This window comes from Ciconia boyciana, chromosome 1 (genome assembly GCF_034638445.1).
Source record: "Ciconia boyciana chromosome 1, ASM3463844v1, whole genome shotgun sequence".
Classification (NCBI taxonomy): domain Eukaryota; kingdom Metazoa; phylum Chordata; class Aves; order Ciconiiformes; family Ciconiidae; genus Ciconia; species Ciconia boyciana.
The window spans coordinates 201,851,821-201,873,991 of record NC_132934.1 but is presented as its reverse complement, the minus strand read 5'-3'; the positions used below and the strand labels follow the sequence as shown (position 1 = coordinate 201,873,991).

Below are 22,171 nucleotides of genomic sequence, written 5' to 3'. Positions count from 1 at the left end.
TTGCAGTTACACCAATTTGTATCAGAAGTGACAGAGCAGCTGGCTGGGGGAGGACGAGAGTAGGAGGAAGCCCGCTTCATCTTACTTGGAATGAAAATACTAACAAAATACTAACAAACTTCTGTGTTTCTGGCTATGGCATTTTAAGATCTCTTAAAAGGCAGAGAAAGATCATTCTGAATTGGGCAAAAGAAAATAATGATAATGTTTCAAAATAACACAAGAATAAAATCAAACACGGGCTGTCTACCAGTGTTACAGAGAAAAGCTTAAATTAATTTTGAAAAATTTTAAATTGCCATTTAATTACCCTTCCAAGCCATTTTTGTTGCAGTTTTTCATTTATGGGTAGCAGTGCAGTGTCATCTTACAGACAAACTGTATATACATTCAGTTTTTGAAAATCTTGAAGTATGAACAAGTGGTTTATCATAGAAGTGTCCCTCCTTAATAAGATTTAAGTATGAGTGATCAGACATACTATGCAAATGTGCCCCAGTAGTCTTACGTATCAGTCTGAATAAAACAATAAAAATAATGCAAATTAAATCTTGACCTTGGATCCTTATCTGGAATGCTGGATTTTTCAAAGGCACAGGCGTTGTGCTGTCTAGCCTGTCTGTTGCAAGCTGCTAAATTCTCGACGTTTGTAAGAAATAAATTCCCCACCTGAATGGGTCAGATAGCAGTGAAACAGCATAGCTACGCACAGAAGTTCAGGTAGGATGCAGTTTACTGTGTTGAGGGCATGAGGTCTAAGTGATTGCGTCCTCTAAGCTTGTTGATTTACTTCGAGATTCTTGTCGTGGTTTAGCCCCAGCCGGCAGCTAAGCACCATGCAGCCGCTTGCTCACTTCCCCCCTGGTGGGATGGGGGAGAGAATTGGAAGAGCACAAGTAAGAAAACTTGTGGGTTGAGATACGAACAGTTTAATAATTGGAACAAAATAATAATAATAATAATAATGAATTATAATGAGAAGGAAAACAACGAGAGAGAGAGAGAGAGAGAGAGAGGAACAAAACCCAAGGGAGGGGAAAAAAAGAAAAAAAAAATTAAAATTATACATCCGCTCACCACCCGCCGACCGACGCCCAGCCAGTCCCCGAGCAGCGATCGCTACCCCCCGTCCAACTCCCCCAGTTTATATACTGGGCATGACATCATATGGTATGGAATAGCCCTTTGGTCAGTTTGGATCAACTATCCTGGCTGTGCCCCCTCCCATTTCTTGGGCACCTGGCAGAGCATGGGAAGCTGAAGGAAAAAAAAAAAAAAAAAAGTCCTTGACCAGTGTAAATACCACTTAGCGAGAGCCAAAACATCAGCGTGTTATCAATATTATTCTCATACTAAAATCCAAACACAGCACTATACCAGCTACTAGGAAGAAAATTAACTCTATCCCAGCTGAAACCAGGACAATTCTTTTACTTTGTTTAAAAAAGAAAAAGGAAAAAAGAAAAAAAAAATCTTGACTACTAATTGCTTCAACAAACTTAATGGTTCATTTGATAGGACATGGTTCCTCTGCTGTTGCTTGGAGAGAGTGAGCGTGAATCAGATTGGCGCTCCTTTGAAACCTTTGCAGTTCCTCTCAGGGACTGATGCTGCCTTTTGGCATTTCTTGTAATTTTAATATTTTATATGTCAATTCATCCAGTTCTGAAAAACAGTTTAAAAAAGAATGTGGTTTTCTTGCTAGTTTGAATGTTACTTTCTAGGGGGTACTGGGACACTGAAGTGATGTCTGTCCATTAAATTCTTCATTGCACCCAGAGGGACGTGCAGGGTGTTAGAGCCTGAGATACGAGTCATGCCCTGTTACTTTGAATTCTGTCAAAACAGCATATAAATTCAATTGTGTGTTTTAATATTTAAAATGATTATCCAAGAAATACATCAATAAATCAATATTTAAATGTAGCAAATTAGTAAAGCATAGTACTTGTTGCCTTATGCATTTCTAGTACTCGCACAACAATCTTGTGTGGTTTTGTGGGCCTTTAGCTACTATTGTAATAGAGCTGTAATATGTTTCTGATGCCCAACCATAACATTTTCCATAATGGTATAAGTTCATTCATATAATATTTTTGTAATGTTCAGTTATTAAAACCTTGAAAGTGATATCAAAACATAAAAAATAGAGGTGGACAACAGCAATTGATAAAAGCAGGGAAACAAGTTCAGACTGACTAAATTTGTTCTCCCTCAGATGTCCAGTGTGTGTGCGCAGTCACCAGGTCTTAGGAGAACTGAATAAAATCCAAGTATTTGAACACAGGATATTTGAACACACAAGTATTTGAACACACAGTATTTTAGAAGGAGGTTGAAGTGAAGGTACTAAAATCAAATCAAAATCAAAGAAGTCATTTGCTCTTTCTGTACTTCATTTCTCTTCTTGTAAAGTAGAACAACTCTTCTATGCTCTATCTAACTTTTCTAGTTTGTGTGTAAGCTCTTGGAGTAGGGAGTATTTTTTGCTGGGAGTGTTCACAATGCCTAAAATAATAGAGAATGAGGTTAGCTGAAGACTTTAATTATCACTGTATTACTGCTGAATGGTCTTTGAAGCCTCTTACCTTAATTAGATGCCCATTTCTTTGAACATAGAGCAATACCATCCTGCATGTAGTCCATGACAAACTTGAAAAATTGTTACGAGTCTCATTGGGCTGAACCCTTTTGACAGCTGATAGATGTGAGTTAGAACATCTGGCATTTGGTGGGTCATTCTTAGTTATTGTAGGGCTTGATACATGTTCAAAAGGTGTGTTCTTTCTGCCCCTTATCTATCACTTATTAATTTCTAGACCATGTGTACCAAAGAAATACTAGTAAAGTAAGTGGATGGCTTTACAGGTTATCCAGAAGGCAGAATGAGATTTCTCCCCTGTGGCATATAGTGACTCATGTAGATCTTCAGACCTGTAGATGTTGGAACTCTCAGATTCACAGGAAAGATACTTCTTGTTTAACCTGCTTTTTTCCATCTGCCACTACAGAGAAAGAAGAGGCGCTCTCATTTATTTTTGTCACTTCTTGCTATAGACAGCAATAGATTAATGAGATCTGTCAAATTTGAAGCCTCTTCCTAAAGGTTCTAGTTATCTTCGTAAAATGATTAATAATTAGATGAGCAAACAAGTGTGTTATTCCACACCTCATTCTTGGTAGCAGCTGAATGGATTGTGCTAGCACCTTCCACTGCTAAACTTAATTGAAAGACATAATGTGGACAGAAAACTTTACCCAAAAACAGCATTTGGAAGAGTAAGCAAATGAAAGTTTACTTCTGTAACAAGGCGTTGGGCAGCTTGAAAGGCATATCTCTTATCTCTACATATCTGACAATTAATAGTTATTATTTCAATTTGCCAAGGGGAAAAGTATGACTTTATGACATTGCCTAATTTACTGTCTCATTTTTCTTTTCACCTCTGGAAATGTTTTTTCTCTTATACGCATTTAAAGAATCCCCATAAGAGATCAATGCTCCTAACTGTTGGGTCTTTTCCTCCTCTATCTCAGATTAACAAGAAATAGATTTTTTTTTTTTTAAAATTCCACATGAATTATTAATACAATAATTTTATCCGACAGGTGCCTGTACATAGCAGAACAAGGCTGTGATTGTAGTGTGCTTGAATATAACCTGATGAGCTTAACTTGCTATTGTTACTAGTGTTTGCCGGTTAAAGCCTTGTGACAGGAGTTTTGACATATGTTAGAAATTAGGTTATGAACAACAGAAATCTAAGGATCTTTTCTGATACTTAAAATATTCCAGTATTTATGCTGCTGCTGATAGGCAGAAATAGACTATGTAAAGGAAACATGAGAAGAATAAGAATCTTTCCTTTTGGAAGGATGGAGGGAAAATACAATAGAAGATTAAGTTATTGTGTTATGCAGTGCTTCCAGTTTTCTTGGTGAAAGTCTGGGATTAATTGAAACTTCAACCTCGGACTGGTCTTAGTAAATGTTGCATAGTGAATTTATGTTGGTCAGCTGAGTTGTATTCATTGACTGCATGTATGTGATGAGCTGATGACAAATGCAAGGTAATATGAATTATCCTAGGCCACAGTGAAAGGCAGCTACATTGAGTTGAATCACTTTCTGTTAGCGGCTAAGATTGTCAGGACACCTCAGATTGATAGCAACACAGTCTGTTCTTGCTTCCACATAATTCAGATGTCTGACTAGCATAGCAACATTCAGAAAAGCTGGGAGGAAAAAAAAAATTGAATCAATGGTGTTTCCTCCTGACTCATTTGCCATATTTTTTTTCTAGCAAAAATAACATGACATACCATTGGGAAATTCAGCCAATTAATGTGCATTTAATGAAATATTTGAATACTTGAAGTCGCATTACTTCTGTAGTACTGATAAATTTTGGCTGATGCGTATTGGGTAAAAGAATTTCAGTCTGAAATCGATATTAGACCACTTAATAGTGGAATTCTATTTTGTGTTTAGAGCAACAGTATAATATTAGTTTCTTGTGTTGGTAATTGAATTATTTCTTTTTTTGTTAAATACTTTTATTTTTCTTTCAGTGTTTTGTATCCTACTTGCGTTCAGTTTACTTAATGAAGAATAAGGAAGTATTTGATGTTTTCAAATTGCCTCTAGCAGAATATGCCCTGTAAGTATGATCGACTTGGAAAGTGAAAACTGTATAGTAAGAAGTTTCGCAGTGTATGATAGCTTTAAATAGCTGTTTTGACTGTTAACACATGGAATTGGACAGTCTTGTAATGTATTTACAGTTTCACATTTATGCTGTGCTTTTGCATGTTTTCAAAGACATTCTAAGTAGAAATTATGTGTAAAAACAATGTATCTCTACAAAGAGAAATAACTCTTCCAGCAGAAAGTACATTTGCTATATACAATAGAAGACAAAACTTGTGAATTAACAGGATAGAGAACAATAAGGTTTGGGGTTTGGGTTGTGGTTTTTGGTGGGTTTTTTTGTTTGTTTTGGTTTTGTTTTTTTTTTCTTTCCCCCAGATTTGCTCTTCAGCCTCATAGCTAAATGCCACCCTGTAAAGTGTATTATTTAAAAAGAAATTGGAGTATCTAAAGATCATACATTGCAGTCTCATTTTGAGTGTGATTGGGACATTGCTCCTTGGACATAAATTACTTTTCAGAAGATTCAGTGCACTTGTAAAGATGAAACATCTGCACTGGACTGAATAGCATCTATTTTATTATGTCTTATTTTTGTGCATATATGTGAACCATTCCACATTTTGTGTGGGAGGGAAATGAATTTTGACAGGTTGACTTTACAGATGACAACCATCTGAGATTGTTTTAAGACGTGAAGTTTTTGAATAATCTAATAATCTCATGGGACATAGGGTAGTCAGAAGGGAGCAGGAAGGTGCTCAAAGATGCATGGTAAATTAATTTTACGTCTCTGGAATTTCATACAGAGAAGACTTAAGTCTTCAAACTTGTCAGCACGTGGCATAATTAACTAAAATGTGACAAATTACTAGACTGTAGAACACCTGTTCTTCCTGTACTGTGCTGCAGTTAACATGATTATGTTCTTTAAGGTACATAAGCCCATTATAAAAGGTGCTTTCTTACTTCATGGATTGAGAAAATTTAAAAAGGAGAACTACCAAAAAGTTGAAAAATTTCACTATGTGCATTGCCTGTCCCTTCACCTGTGTGATTTGTCAGCGTCTTTAAAACTTTACTGTAGGTCTTATTATGCTGAATGTAAGAGGTAGTGGCAGAAGATTAGGACTAAGAAAGATGACCACACAAATTTAACCAGTTTGTTAAGAAACCAACTGACAGATGGTGGTAATGCTGAGTTTTCAGAATCCCAGTGCCTCTTTCTGGATTTCAGCATGGTGTGCCATCTAGGATCTGATACTGATGTGGACAGGGTAGTCCAGTTCTGTTCTTCTCAGGCCTCTGTGCCAGGATTTGGTCCTTCATCAAAGCCAATTCTAATCCCAGCTTTGCAAAGTTACTAACAAGTCATTCCTGTATTAAAATGGAAGAAACCAGACAGTTGTTTGAAGAGATTAGGAGAGGTTTAGTCAAGACTATGAAATATATGGAAGTGTAATCAAAAAGTCAGAAGATAATAAATCTGGGAGATAATTTGGGGATTCTGCTCTAAATGAACTGTTTGTTGGCACTCTTCTTCCCTACTCTCCAGACTGCTAGTCTGCCTAAATATGCCCTGCAGTCCCTTGGCTTTCAGTTCAGTACACATCCACTGATACAGTGGATCAGTCAGCTTAATTTATCTGAAAGGCCCTCAAAGTCTGGTACATTTGAATTCTGCATTCTGAAGCAACCTTGGTTTACGTTCTGCACACAAACTCATGGCAAAACCTGGAATGAAAATCCTTTCTTCCTTTTACCTTCTGTGTGTATTCTCTGAAAAGTATTTCAGCCTTTCTGTGGAGATTTACTGCTTGCTTGATAGGTGTTACTCCGCTAAAAATCCTGCAGAGAAAATAGGCTGCTTAATGCCCCTGTCAGGTTTGCATTTCAGTCTGTCAGGCTGTTGCCCACTTTCTCCATTGCTCTCTTGCCTGGCATGTCTGTGCATTGAGATGCACAGACATCTTAAGCTCTGTTGATTGAGTCTGCAGAAAAGCAGTAGTCTTTTTGATTTTTATATATTATATAAAATTATTTATATATCTAGAAAACAATATATATTAAAAATAAACAGTGTGTGTGTGAGTGTCTGTACACATATGTATTGTAGAGATTGATCACCTTTAAGCTATGGTACATTAGTATTCTCTCCAGTATCTTTTCATTACAAATTGCTATCAAGAATAATTTGCTGGAGGAAGACTTGCACAGGCCTTGTGTTAATATAGGCAGCCTTTAAGTTTGGTGAAGGAGGACTTCGATACTTGCATAAAAGAGAAATGTGTCTTTTCATTGCAAAGGACAGCTTTGAAAACATAACAAAATGTAAACTAGCAACAGGGTGGAAAGGAATAATTAGTTAGTCTTGCTTCCTCGATAGGAGACAAGGTAAAGAGGAGGCAGGGATTAGAAATATTTTACTTCTCAGGCACTTTATTTTGTTAAATGCTAACATATGTATATCAGTCTCCAGGGGCAGATCTTAACAGGTGAGTGTGCTGGATGGACAGGTTAGTCACAGCTCTTAAGGGGCTGCCAAAGAAGGTAATGTCCTCTGTGAATTTCGTCATGTCTTCCAGGAGGAATGCAGCATATTTTTCTGTTTATCCCTGTATTGGTACATAGAGAATAAATAAAACAAGTTGAAGCCAAGTGATTTGGGAAATGTCTGATACACACAACTCAGTACCCAGCTAATTTTGCAAGTATTGCTTACAGATCAGTGTTCCAAAGCCGTAGGTAGCTGCAGGTGTTGTCAGGTCTGAAATGGGTGATACCAGGATACTTGATCCATCTGTCCACATCTGTCTGTCCTCTCACTGACCAGGGAAAGCACCCACTGCACTCTCACCCCAGTCCCCCTGGCTGTGGATGTAGACCTGACCCTTACCGCGTGGTCAGGGCAGAGGGTCTGGTTTGTTGTCTTGCTCCGGCTGCCATGAGCAAGTGCAGGGCTGCCTGTCACGTCGCCCAAACAGCGCCCATCATAGGCTTTGCACATCTTGTCATCCCTTTGCTGGTTCTTGGCCCTCCTTGTCACTGCCCTTGTACTTCCTTTTCTAGACCCCAGTCTCCTTCCAACTAAAAAGCCTGCCCCTAATTACTTTTTCTCAGTTGTTTCCACTCTTCATACACCTGTAACCAGAATAAGTATTTCTCAACTGTTACCTAGTTAATCTCAGCCTCATACGGTATTACTTATACAGACCTCAGTATTCCCTCCCGTGATCTGTAGAGTTTGGGCATTTCTCATGCAACTCCCCCTCAACCACCTGTGAGATCCAGCCATCCGTTTCTGAGCTTTCTGTAGCTACTTCTGTAAGATTCTGAGCTTGCTGATCCTGCCATGCAGATCTCTGAACAAGCTGCAGTCTCCTCGCTCAAAGTCCAGGGTCATTATTCTCTTAGTCATCATCTTCGTTTCTTCTAGGATCTTGAAATACCTTCTCAGTGTGCAGCCAAGCTTGCTATTGACCTTCACTCACCTTAGAAGTAAATATACTTGCATATGCATGAGTAGCAGTTCCAGTAGAGTGCCTCTCAGAGTTGGCTAATCCATCTAACTTGGAGAAATGGTCTTTAATGCACTCTAGAAATCTGTTGCTTGTGTTCTGCTGTGTTGCCCTTTGAGCAGGTGTCGGGGTGGCTCAGGTACCAAGAGCACCAGGGCCTGAAGCTGCAACGTGGAGACTTCTTTTACTTTTGTAAAGAAGGCTACGTCTCAGTCTTCTTAGTGATTGGATTCCAACCATGACATCCTCTTTGTTGGCCTTCTCTTTGATCCTGACCTATAAACTCTTGATTCGCTTGGCTCTCCTTATTATTGGTAGGGTACCATGCATTTGAGCTCCTTAATGTAGAAGGCTAAAGCTAGCTAGTCAAATAAATAACAGAGCAAAAGCAATTTCTCTGTTCGTTTTGGTTATTAATCAGACCATCTGGAAAGCCTATTAATTCAGATTTGTATCACTTCAGGTGATTTGATTTCTCCTGTTTTCAAATGGTTGCTCATCCTGTCTTCTGAAAACATTTTAAATGTAAAATGTAGATGTAGCATATATTGCAAGGCAAGTAATACACATTTCTTCTCTTGAAATAGCTTCTGGGAGTATTTAACCTTTTTCAGGCTATTTTAAGTCTTTGTCTGAACATGTTCTACAGTAAAAGAAATCACAGTGCTGTGTTTTTGTGTGTTCAAATAATTCTGAAGAAGTTCACTAATGGAATGTCTTATATTTAGTAAATGTAGTAACTTAATATTAGAATGAAGCACTAACTTGTGTAAAAATGTTGTGCAGCAGTTCTGCAGAAGTGACTTCAGATTCTTTACAACTGGCTCATATTTCAAAAAGGACTGGAAATCTTCTAGGTGCAGATTAGGAACTCTTGTGACACTTAAAAATTAAAAGATTGTACTGGTCTTAAATTTCCTGTTTAATTTGTTTTGTGCAAGGACAGGTTTTGCTCTGATTGTCTAAGATTCCATCTTTTTAAAGAGTTGAGAGAGATGCCCAGCTTTTCACCAATCCAAATAGAGGCGTAGTGAAGTTACCGTGTTAATGTAAACATACTCAAGATCTTTGTATAAGCATAATTAACAAACCTCAGAAAAGGCAGTATTTTAAGTCTGATACACCATTAATTTGAATTAATTTTTAAAAATGTTTACTAATGTTTGATTTTCCTTATTCAATAGCAAACAAAAGTGGTATTCCTCTTAAAGCCATACAATGCTCTTTAGAGTTTTACTATATTAACTTATTTCCTGAAAATAATTGTCAACTTGCTTTGAATTGAATGAGGTATCTGAGCACTATAGGTGTTTTGTTCAGTTACTTCTATGCATTCCTTGATCAGTGTTAGGGAATGATGATGCCTGGCCACCTCAGTTTCTGTTGATGAATAGAACCGTCAGCTATACTTTCATTTATAGTAGCAAAATAATCCATTGGTTTCAGTATTGCTTTTAGAAGCTGATTTAAAATCTCTTTCTATAAGAGCTTGCTCCCAAGAAGTCATTGCATTTCACACCAAAATATGAAATAGGATTGTGTTTTGGTTTGTCAGTTGGATTTGTGTTGCCATTTTAAGGCTACCATAGTCTGAGGACTACGTTGTGGTGTTAGCATGTTTTTACTGTTCTGTGTTAGAATTTATGAAATCTCACTAAATAACTTACCTGCTTTTTGTCTGTGATGATGAGAAAACCTTCTATTCCAGAAGACTGTGTGACTGCTAGCACCAAAATCAAAGAATAGATGTAACTTCAGTCAGAATAGGATTGTGCTCTGAGTAGCATCTAATGAGTTAATGAAAACTAATATTGCCCTTTCTAGTTGATGGAAAGAAAAGCTGGTTCATATATTCAGGTTTTTTAGCTTGACTGAACTCTAGATTTGGCAAATGATTAAGAAATAAGTTCTAAAGAAACTGTCAAATCTTACAACATGAGGAAACTTTTAGCAGTAGTAGAATGTGTTTGTCCCAAGTTGTTCTCCATTTGGAATATACTATAGAAAAGAGGCAGTAATGAGCCAAAATGCTGATATTTCTTCAAGAAGTTAGGTAATTAAAAGTGTTTGGGGATTGTTTGTACACAACTTTGTTTAAGCTTATCTACTATTACTTTCTTTACCAAATTCGACCTTAACACTTTCCCTCTTCCCCAAGTCTAAGGGCTGTATACTTTTGGTTCAGATGTCATTTGAATTCTGATAGCACTGGTCTTTTTTTGGTAGGCTTGCTAAGCAGTGTAGAAAAATTGGCCAACACTGACTGATAATTAATTTTATGCAATTATTAAAGAAAGAAATCAGTGCAGAACAGCAATCTGACGGGTGGGATTTCATAATTGAATGAGCAAAGTTGTGCTGAAGTCTCCTCCACATCATGGGCTGCTCTTTTTGATTTGTCTTTTTTAACTTTTCCAATGGAGAGAGTAGTTTCTTCACCTTGTCAAACTTTTCTCTGCAGCCATGATCCTGATCTTTGATACTAGCTCTGGAGACATAGAAGAGAAGCTGTGATAAAATTGGAGTTTGCAACCCTGTGTACATTGTGTCTATGTCTGTCTGCATGAGAAAGAGATATGAACACAGATATATATGTATAGATGCCATACAGTACTACTACTTGCAGTACTTTGTCAACAGTTGACAGCAATACTTTATGTAGAATAATGTTGTGAAATGCAGAAAAGCAAAAAAGTGTTTCTCTTGCAAAGGATTTTTTTTGCTGCTTCGATCCCCTTGCTGAAGAGATTGCAGCGCGTTCATTGATGTTGCAGCAGTCTCTTTATACGTGTTTTACCGTGCCTGATGTTAAGGCCCAATTCCAGGTTTGAATCTCCTCCAGCTGTTGCAGTGAAGCATTACATCCACTTTCTTTGGTTATTTTTGTTTCAGTTAGTCAATAGGCCAAACTTTAACACATAGTTTCATTGCAAGGTAATTAGTGTTAGCTGTCAAACACTGAACCAAGTTTAAGATTGCTGGTTGCTCCAATTCCAGTTCCCAAATGTGTTGTGTTATCCTCTCAGCAGTGCACTGTCAGTAAATGTGCAAAATACACTGGATAAAAACTTACTTTGATTTTTTTTTCATAAAACTCCATTTGCTTTACTATTGCCGTTAATTGCTTGTAGAAGAACAGTATTGGGTTATCAGAAATACTTAAACAAAATTAACTTTACATTGAAATTAAGGCTTTATTTATTGAAAAGCTTGTTCCTTATCCTAACAGTGTGGGCTGCTTTTTGGGTGCGTGTCCACTTTTCAGTGTTTTAACCTGTGGCCAGTGCCAAAATCGCCCCATTTAACCACAGGTGTGGTTGCATTTGGGTTTTTTTCGTTTTGTTATTTAAGCAGCGTGCTTCTCCTGTTGACTACTCTGTCCCATTGGCTACTATTAACAGTTCAAGGCTCTCCGGGACCTACAGTCCACTCTTGCTGCTTTGCAGTACCGTTTCGATGCTTCATGGACTGTTTGTAATGACATTTCCAGCAGGGAGTGTAGATTTGATTTCTCTCCGTGACATAACTCGGGTTTCTTTATTCAGAGCTGTATGGTGAAGAGAAGACATAATGCTGTCTTCTTGAAACGAGCAGCATTGAGGGGAGACATAGTGTATAACTGTGCACAATCTGAATCAAAAGTGACTGGTCTTACATATGTGTACGTATGTAGCCATTTTAGTTGGTTAAGTACTTTACTCCTTTGCTAAGTGTACATACAAGCCCTGAGTATTACAAACACTATCAGTTCTGTATTGTGTGTTTTTACATGTAGCTGTGGTCTCCCTGTGCTCCTTGCACAGTACCGGTGTCCCCCCACATTTTTTGTTCACCTAATGAGAAGGCTTATGAAGTCTGAAAGAGACTTAAATAGTGGGCAATTACAAAGTTTACTGAAGTCAAATGATCTGTTGGAGACAGGGTATCTGTTCCCATGCAGTGCTCTCCAGTACTGTTGCTATACAGTATTTTTGCTTTTTGGCTAATTTTTGTCCCTTCATGTATAGAGTATTACTATAACTTCATGAATAACTGGGTAAAATAATATTGTTGGCTCTGCTGGTTATATATGCCATGAAGGTAAAGCCTTGCTGTAGAGGGATGCAGGCACGTGAGATTTCTGTTAAGGGAGAAATGTCTCTCCCTTAGCTTTTTCTGCAATTAGTCATTTATCCATACTGTGTTTGTTCTGCCAATCTTTCCATCACCGCAAGATGGCAGGGATAATGTTCTGGGTGCACTTCTAGCAGTGAAGGACGCTGACAGAGATCAGTGCTATCTCAGTCCCTGAAATGACATCTGTGTATCCTCAATGCCAAATTACATTGGTGTTTCTTCCACCATATTCTACTGTGAATCATAGATAATTTGCTCTTGTCTACAGCCTTTCAGGTTCTTTGTTTGCTTCCTTTCCTGGGAGGATTTGTAACTGTTCTTGAGAGTTCTCAGTTATTTCATCTTCCTTCCTCTGCCAATGCTGGCTTGCATTTTTCAGGCTAGGTTGTCCTGTTGTAGGCTAAATATTGTTTTGTAAAAATGTTGGTCAAAATGTATCAATCTGAATTGCCATAATTAAAATCTAATCACTTGAGCCATTGATGAGGGCTTCCAATTTAGTCAACTTTTGTGTATCTACCTTTCAGATTAATTTATTTGTTTAATTCCATGCTTTAGATCACTTGGTCTTGCAATGGCACCTCGTGTGAGATTTCTTCAAAAAGTTCGGAAACAGCTGTGTGCAAATGAGGCAGCTGATGGGACGGATCACTTGAAGGAGGCAGAGCAAAATAAAAATACCATCTCCTTGATAAACAACGAAGGAGGGGAGAAGTGTGGAACTGTTTTCAATGGAAAGGTGTCTGTTAAGAAAACAAAGGAAAAGGAGAGAAGGAAAGAAACTGAGGAATGTTCTGGTTCTGGTGAAGGTGCTGAGGACAGTGGTGAGTCTGAGGATGAATCAAAAGAAGTATCTGAGGGGGAGGAGGAAAAAGAAGTTCCTGTACCAAGCAGGGTTCCAAACCCAGACTCCATGCAGTTCTTTGAAGATGATGATGATGATGATGGTACTAAAGATCTTGATTTGCTGACAGTGAAACGACGGAATGTTTTTGGTGTGGAAGCTAAAGATAATTCAGCACCGGTAAGTTCACTTTATAGTAAGGTTTATGACTCTTAATGATTTTATATTGGACATACTCCAAGTAAGTAGGAGGAGAAAAGAGAAAATTCTGCTCTTAGCAGAATACATGACTGAAGTCAGATGTGTTGTCCATATGTATCAGAAGTCAAAATTGCTCCCAAAAGATAAGTGGTGTGACTTACGCTTTTATCATTTTATGTTATTAGCAGAAAGTAATTTTATTTGCATAACAAAAATATCCTTGTAGTTGCTTTAATTTATGAATAACATGATGTGAATACTGGGGAAATTTCGACAGTTTTAATTCTTATCACTTACTAATTTGCTCGTACCTCTCTAAAATAGCTGCCACTTTCAGTCATAATTTTGATGCTGTACTGCAGTTTATGGCACTGGGAACCAAATTGCAATACATGATGAGCCTCTTCCCGATACAAATTGTAACAAATGATCTTTACAATAATGTAACCTTCAAACCATGAGTTTTACTTTCAGCAGGACTTTTGCTATTAGGAATTGAGCCAGCATCAAAGAGAGAGAGAGAGAGAGTGTGCATGCACTTCTTGTAAAGCATGGTTATAAAGGCTTATTAAAAGTATTCGTGCAGATCTTTAATTTCCTTGGCAAGTAGCTCTATAATTCAGGATTTCTCTGTGCTTGGTGTTCTGAGAAATGTTGCTTTCATTTAATCTTTAAATATAATGTTATAGTAAGGGTGGGGTTTTTTTTAATTATTTCTATAAAGCAGATTTGGTATGTGCATATTCTGATTTTTTTGTGTATCGTTTGCTATCTAGCAACTATATTTCTCTAGTAAAGAGATCCAAGTGAAATAGCCATCTACTTCAGCAAGATGTTTTTCTGAACTTATATGCATGCAAGGGGAGCCTCCTGTTAAGCAAAGTATTTATTTTTCCAACTGGTATTTGAAATCTTTCATTTTCTGTGCTGTCATTTAACAGCACAGGGCACTTGTCATGAACTTACGCTGATCAGCCCACTAGCTGCATTTATAAGCAGCATCTTTCCTTTAGTATTTAGTGAAGTGTTACATAGGTTTATCAGCTAACTTTGTTGAAGATGAGCAGTTGCACAGTAACCTAACCATTGTCTGCACTCTCTCCTCTGCCATGAGGAGGCTGCCACAGGTTGCCATCTTGTCGCAGAACTATGGGAGGAGGATGCTCCTGGACTTACCTTTCTGTTCCTCATATTCTAAGCCTGAGTTGTCCTGCCCCGGCACAGCCGCTGCCTGGCAGTAGCTTATATTTATTAATAAATTTCGGTTTCATGTAGAAAAGATACTGCTGTGTTAAAAACAAAGTGGAGTAAAAGATTTGTGCCTTAGTTAAAGAACGATGTTCTCACAGCTTTCATATTGCTCCCACAATTTTCCATGCTGAAATACACAGGCAATTTCATGTTGCCTTTGTACGTTGGAAAGTGAATTGGGAAGTTTTGTTTAGGAAATGGTAAAAGGAGAGACTGTGATGTAAAAGAATGAACAAAAGAACCTTTATGAAAAATACCAGTGATTTAGAAAGTAATTTGGAACCTCACTGGGTAACCTTTTAAGCTTTCCAGCATTAAACATTTATAGGTTAGTTTATGCTCAGGCAAGTCAGACATTATTTTCTGTGGTTCAGCATTGATAAACTGCAGTAAGGGTTAGTGGTTTGTACTTGGTGTGCAAGTGTGGAAGACCTTGTATCACCTGAAACCTCTTTTACATGGGGACATAATAATGAAATATTTAGTTATTCTTCTAAGCAGCTGTGAACAAAAAAATCAGAAGTTTCAAGATCTGTATCATTAAAAACTTAAATATAATTTAAATAATCTCCTACAGAAATGCCTACGGTAGTGCAATATGTAATTTTTAGAAAGCAGAAATGCAGAGCATACTATGCCTAACTGTGGGAACTAGTCTTGGTCCATGCATATGGTAGTGTGGCGTTTATTACCTTATGTTACTGTGAAAATTGTTGATAAATTGTGGAATGCTTTAAATGTAAGGATTCTATTTTCAGTAGGAATAAGAGAATAAAGGTTTCTGTCACTAACCATGTACTGTCTTTTAATGTTTTGGTATACAAATGCACATAATAGAAATTACATAGAAAGATTCAGGCATTGTGCATCTTTTATTTCATGTAAATACCTCAGCACCACATTTTGTGGATGTTAAAAACAAATTGGTAACTTGGAATATTTTTTATATTTTTTTACCATTTGTTTATTTTCTGGATAAAAGTTTTGAAGTGATTATTACTGCATTAAGGTAGATCAGTTCATATCTAAAGAATTAGAAAGAACTGATTCCTCTGGGGTGTGAGAAGCACTGAGCAGCCTGAGTGCAGTTTTCCTGTTGCTGTGTGTTGGAGTGTCCTTCTGGGGAGGACTCGGGAACCAGTTTGACTACAGTGTACTGGGTCATGGCTGCATTTCTAGGATGAGGCAGTGCATTGATTAATAGTATCAAATGCTGCAGAGAGTCTAGGAGTGTGAACATAGAGTGTATATAGGCTAGATCAGTTAGGAGGTTTTTTTTTTTAAATCTATTCTCTGTGTTAAATAAGGTAGGAGTCCTGTGGAAACATTCGTATGTGATCATCTAATTGGGAGATTGTGAGTATGCCTACAAAGGTTGAAATAAGTTTAAGTTTCCGTTTATGCTTTTAATGTCTATGATTGATTTTGCAATTTCACTATTCTTACACTATGCTTATTGTTGACAGCAAAACAGTCCGGCTGCGATTGTTGAACTTCAGGATGTTTTTGTAAATGGAAACATTACATTCAGCTTCAATTTTTGAATAGCCGTTGTTAGAGACACCATTGCTTCCTTATCCTTGTGTCTTCCCTAGCCCCTCCAGTGGAAGATGGAGCAAGAGGAGGTGTTAGGCTGGCTCCAAGTGTCCTTTGTGGTGGTGTAGTGCCCTGACCTTTGATCGCAGGTTGGGTGGGCTCATCCATCTTAGTAACAAGGGAAAGGAACTAGGCAAAAGGACCAGGGGTTATTTAAACTGGTGATGGAGTAGAAGGGGGTTTGTGTGACTTTCTTAAAACATTTAGTTTTTGTTGAATGTCCAAGGTACCCAACCTAACAGTGAAAGGTAGGTCATGGTGTGAAATGAGACACATCCGATGTTAGTTCCTCTAATAGCACGACTTGCAGCTTGATTCCACTCTTTCCCTTTCTTCGTGTGGCCCTTGGCTGCGTGCGTACTCTGTCTCTGTCATTTTGTGACAACAGATACAAAGAAAAATCTGTTCTCTCTGCACTGCCGTATAAAAGAAGAAACCTTGGATAAGGTGAAAGACCTTGGCAGATATTACAATTTTGTTATGAGCTTCTGAGCTTGCTTTTTAAGAGGTGCTCACTAGCTGCCCAATTTATGAATTTTACTTAAATATGTCAGGATTTTTAGCTGGTAATATAACTCATGGGACTTATTTAGAAGTACAATGTTCTTATGCATAAAAAGAAGGTCAGCTATATGCATAGAGCTATGAGCCAGATATGCAGTATTTAGCTCTTGTGTTAACATTATGGAAATTACTTGTTTAAAGTGCATTTAACAATATTAACAGTATTGATGTTGCAAAGACTGTAAGTACTCCCTGGTTACAAACTTTGTTTTTAATGCTAATTTTATGAAATTGGTTGTTGCATTTGGAAATGTAAAGGCTATACTTCTTGAACTTCAAACATTATTTATTTTGAGAAGTAAGATTATGCCTATAGTATTTTTTTCTTGGTCTTTGTTTATACTTTAATTTTAGTCATCTTGTCAGGCATATCGCATACTGTCAGACTTGTCTTCTGCTATCGAGTTTTCTGTTTTAGGATAGAGAATATTAAACTACTGAGTTCTTAAAATTGCTGTGACTCCCTCCCTGCTCCCCCATCTCTTGATTTATGGACCCCTAAAACTTTTTGAGTGGGGTACTTACTGGCTGCTTGGAACACTGTAGTAAGCATAAGCTTACAGAGGACTGCTTTAAATAGTACTCGCAGATTCCTTGGAGTTAGTCTGTACTCTTGAAGAGCCTGCTGTTTGAATACTATGGAGAGAAATTATTTTATATGTCATGATTCTGTCTAAGCTAGCTGGCTGGCCTTGTAATCCAATAATATTACATACAATGACATTTTCTCACACTTCTCAGACACATGAACACCATAAACTGCGATATTATGACCTGGATATGTACGTGTTTATAAAAGCAGGAGAGAACAGACAAGGGTAAATCTCCCTAACTAGAGATGTTAGGGGAGTCTATGCCAAGAAGCAGAGAGTGATAGCTAGTTGTAATGTGGACTTTGCACAGAAAATGGATCAAGGAAACATAATTCAATGTGCACCAAAGTGAGGACATAGTCCTCTAGAATTTTCTTTTGTGATGTTGAGAAGAAAGCTTGTTACCACCCAGAGAAATAAAAATTAATTTTCAGAGTTGTGATTCATCTTGATTGCTTCTCTTATATTGGCTTTTCCTTCTGAACGGGATCTCTCTCCTTCTGTTCCATGTTATGAGGCAAGATTGGCGAAAATCTTTGTTTATATACTGCTTTTTCTGTGTGAAGCATCTTCTCATTCCTCTTACCAGCTCTTACTAGCTCTTATTCTTCTGCTTTCATATTAATTTATATTAAATGTGTGACTTTGTCTCTGTGGTGCTTTTCAGGCAGATGGTGAGATAGAAAATACCCAAAGGAGGGAAGAAGAAATGGAGTGAGCTGGCTGACTCTGGTAGCGGCATTTTTTCCCTTATGGATAGCCCTCTTTGGTTTTGTGTCCAAAAGAAGAAAGCTGCTCTGGGCATCCTGCTAGCTATAAAAAGAACATTATTCCTTTGAGACATGTTGCAAAGCTAGCATTCTGGCAGAGAAAATATAGAAGTTATTTATTTTTAAGTTAAATAAAAGTCAATACTGTGATGCATTATATACCATAAATTCTCCCTCCTACAGAACGTAAGTGCCTTAGGTTCTCAGCCTAGTAACAGTGTGCTTGTGTATTTCTAGTTGAATTATAGCAAGTCATGATTTATATGAAGTACGAAATATTTGCATACAAGTGAAGTAGGCCTACATTTGGATATTAGTCAAAGTGCTTCGAGAATACGGTGTTGTGAAAAAGTATCTTTTATCAGCCAGAAATTGGAAATGAAAACTGCTGACGGTACCTCAAGCCTCTTTATGCACAGCAGCCAACACAGAATGCATTTGACAGAGCAGATGGAAAATTTTAAAGAAATCACATTTTCTTTCCGTGCAATTTCAGTACCTTAAGTACAACCAAAACTTGTTTTTTAAGAACGTCTGTGATGTCCAGTTATATTATAATCTATGTAATTTTAAAAAGTCTTGTCATTCAGGAGTGCTTCTGTAAGCTACACAAAGGACAGAGCAAAAACATTTCTTTGTGTTCTTGGACAACTTTTTCTTTTGAGATTTGCAAGGGATGTTCATTCCCCTGGCTTTATTATTTTTAAGTAGAACATTCATGACTTACTTGCTAGGTTAAACTGTGTAACGGAGGCTTTTCAGACAGTCCATTGTAAAAACCCATAATCCATGTTAAACTCCAGGTCCATAGATCACTTACTGTTTTAATCTTTCTTCCTTGCTCTTTCAGGTTAGCTGCTTTAGCACCCTTCTGCCTGCTCCACATCCATCTTCAGGTTTCTCTCTAATTATTTCTATTTCAATTATTTTTTTAGCAACTTACTAAAAACTTCTGTAGTATAGGAAAAAATTGCTTTAAGTATTTGAGTTTCTTGCACCTTTAAGGCAGCATTCCAGATATTTGTGTCAATCCCTGTGATTTTTAGGAAAACTGGAAAATCTGTAGGGTTAAAATTCTCTCTGAGTTACTGGTAAGCTATATATTTCAAATAAATGGCTGCTATATATCTCTTAAGGTATGTGTGCAGCATAAAATGGTCATCCTACATATTTTTAATAATGTTTAAAATCTGGATAGAAAGTATAATTTAGGAATTCTATTTTAATATCTGTCTGCCTTTATCACAGATCTTCGCTTTCTGTATCATAAGCTATGGAGCACATAATTCTGATGTGCTGGCCTTAGCTTCTGTGAAAAGTTTTACATTTGAAAGCACTTTTGAACCATTGCGAACTGTGGTATTTTTGATGTCCACAGTCCATCTTCTGGGCCTTTGTTGCTTTTGTAAATAGGAATCTGGCATAGGGAGATGCCACATGTAGGGGACTTGCTTTGAACATTTTTGTTGCAGCTCTTTGAAAAGCCTTTGAGCTGGGAAAGGCTTCCCCAGGTCCGATGGGCGTTGTTCACAAGTCAGTGGCTTTTCCAGCTGGCTGCAATGTGCTGCTTGTCTTCTAGAGCAAGGGGTGTTCACAAGGCAGTAGGTGCTGTAGCACGCTCCTGAACTAAGCAGTGCCACCTTTTTACTTCGGTTACTGAAGCTGTGGGTTAAAAAGATCCTTAGTTCCATATGCCATCTGAAGCAGCCTCACAAGTTGCCTTCACTCTGCTGAACCTGCTGAAGTATTGCATTGTTTGCTGTCCTAACGAGAGGAAGCTATTTTGCAAAGTGTTTCTGTGGCTAACTACTGAAGTACTTTGAAACTCATGTTTAACAATGTAAGTTGTGAACCTGTTCTTTAGCAAAGATCTTGGTGGTGCAGTGCAGAGTGATGTGAGCAGGCTAGACTATTACTTACATGCTCAGGTTTCAGCATCTGGTGCAAATTCAGGTTGCAGTGGGGCACGCTTTGTCTTGTGATTGAATAGACCCAAAATGACAGAGAAATGTGTGGTTGTGTATCTCAAGAAATACTAGGGTACTGTCTGATTTAAAATGATTTACTAAAATATCATTTGTTAAATACTTCTAGTAGGTTACTCAAGCCTGCAGTAATATCCTCAGTTTTAATTGTGCTTAATCACTGATTTATAGCCTTGTTTAATATATTGCAGCAGTTTCATAGATGAGGGTGAGCCAAATACTCTGCATTAAAACTGCCTAGTTGTAATCAATTCTCTGAATCCATAGGATTTGTAAATTCTAAAATGCCACAATTTCCTTTAAAATCATTAGTGCCTGAATGCTTGCTGAATGGTGGCTTTGGAAGTATTTATAACTATGACATAGTTTTTGGATAAGTGATTTTCTAGAAGTTGAGTGCTAAAATTGTGAAATGATACTAGAAATTATACAGCATTAATTTTTAAAGGAAATGCTGCTTCCTGAAATAGTAATAAAGCAGACCTACTAACAAACACATATCCGGAGTCTCCCGGCTACTGTCGGCACAGGCTGTAGTTAAAATTATGAGAATTATTCTGTATTGTGTAGGTGAATGTCTTCTCTGATACAGACATCTGCTGCTGTAAGAATTGCTTAACGAACTATCCATGCACATTTTAAACAATATTTTGGGGCAGATTTCTGAATTCATATCTGAGCGGTGTCATTTTTAGCTGGAATCATTTGATAATTATGGGAAACAATTGTAGTTTTGGTGGTGATTCATCAGCTGTTAGCCAAAAGGAGTCCCTGGGTAATTCATTACAGTGTTGCTAACATGCAAATTGTAATTGAATGACTATTTTAAAAGGGAAAAATGTGTGTAGTACACTGTTTCCAAATAGTGACCTGCTGACTGGCGAGGAGCTAGGCCAGTGATCACAGAAAATCTGCTTGGTCACACGGAGCTGATGCTCCTTGTTTCCATGAGACTTTGATTTGTCCCAGCTGTGAGGAGTTGTAGTGTTGGCAAGAACAACTGGGAGGGAGTCTCTTACCTTCTGCAGGCTGGGCTCTCTGCTCTCCATCTTCGGTAAAGAAATAGCTACTGCCTCTGGGGATAAAAATCTCTTAAAGGAGCTTAGCTTTGAATGAGTGAAAGGCAAATAAAAGAATTAAGGCCACAGCTGCTAGCCATATTTGAGTCAAAAGTAAATGGAGTGTAAATTGCTTTGGGCCAGCCTGGTGGGGAAGTCTTAGAGGTCTTCCCGTCCTTCACTACCTATACCATGCTGTTCCCATGGTAGCTCTCTGCTTATTTCAACACAGGGTTGTTCCTCTCCTTTGCCTGAGCTGCATGTTTGTTTATTCCTCCAGCGGAAATCTTGATCTAGCTGATGCTCATTGGATCAAGATAGACTGCTTTGCCTGCTCCTTATGGCCCTGTATGTTCTGAATAGACTCAGGTGGAGTAATAGGGTTGTGCTTGAGAAGTGAGACGTCTGGCAGACATGCCTGAAGAAAATAGGGGTGCATTAGTAAATCCCTGGGGAAAAAAAAAAAAAAAGATACAGATGGGAAGAAGTGGTGGTGTCCTTGAGTTGGGGGGGAACCTATGGGAAAACAAAATGACAAAGGTAACTTTTTGAGAAAGTAAATAGCTATAATTTCTCTCAAATGTGTCCCCTACATGACCAAGACCACAAAGTATTATTTAAAACACTGTGTTTCGTGGTAGTTTTCTTTGGTAATGTTGACCATGCTTCTTGTAGAGAGACTGCAGTTGCCAGGAAGGCAGCTGGAGAAGATAAGCCAACCTCACTAGTATTGTGATTAAAACTAGGTTTATCAACTATCAGTGTGGAAAAGAGTGTGTTTGAGATACTTGTGCCATGCCAACCTTGCTATGAGCGTGCTGAGAAGGGAATACAAACCAATATCTATTTGCAATAATAGCTAGTACTGCCACTGTTCATTTTAAACTGGAGTTGCTGAAAGTGCCTTCCTTGTTTTCATAATCTCTGCATTGAGCAAAGTTAATATTAGGTGATGTTTTGTTTACATTGGCACTTTCTTATCTCTGAGTCAGGGTGCTGGAGTCCTCAAAACACCAGCTCTGCGG

General features: G+C 37.8%; 1 protein-coding gene across 1 annotated transcript in view; it reads left to right on the top strand.

The window, feature by feature from the left end:
* DDX10 (DEAD-box helicase 10) overlaps positions 1–22,171 on the top strand; it is a 197,456-nt gene that overhangs the window by 44,523 nt on the left and 130,762 nt on the right. Inside the window, exons 12-13 of the mRNA XM_072850575.1 lie at positions 4,572–4,660; positions 12,843–13,308. Coding sequence (XP_072706676.1) covers positions 4,572–4,660; positions 12,843–13,308 — 555 coding nt within the window. The remainder of the gene's footprint in view (positions 1–4,571; positions 4,661–12,842; positions 13,309–22,171) is intronic.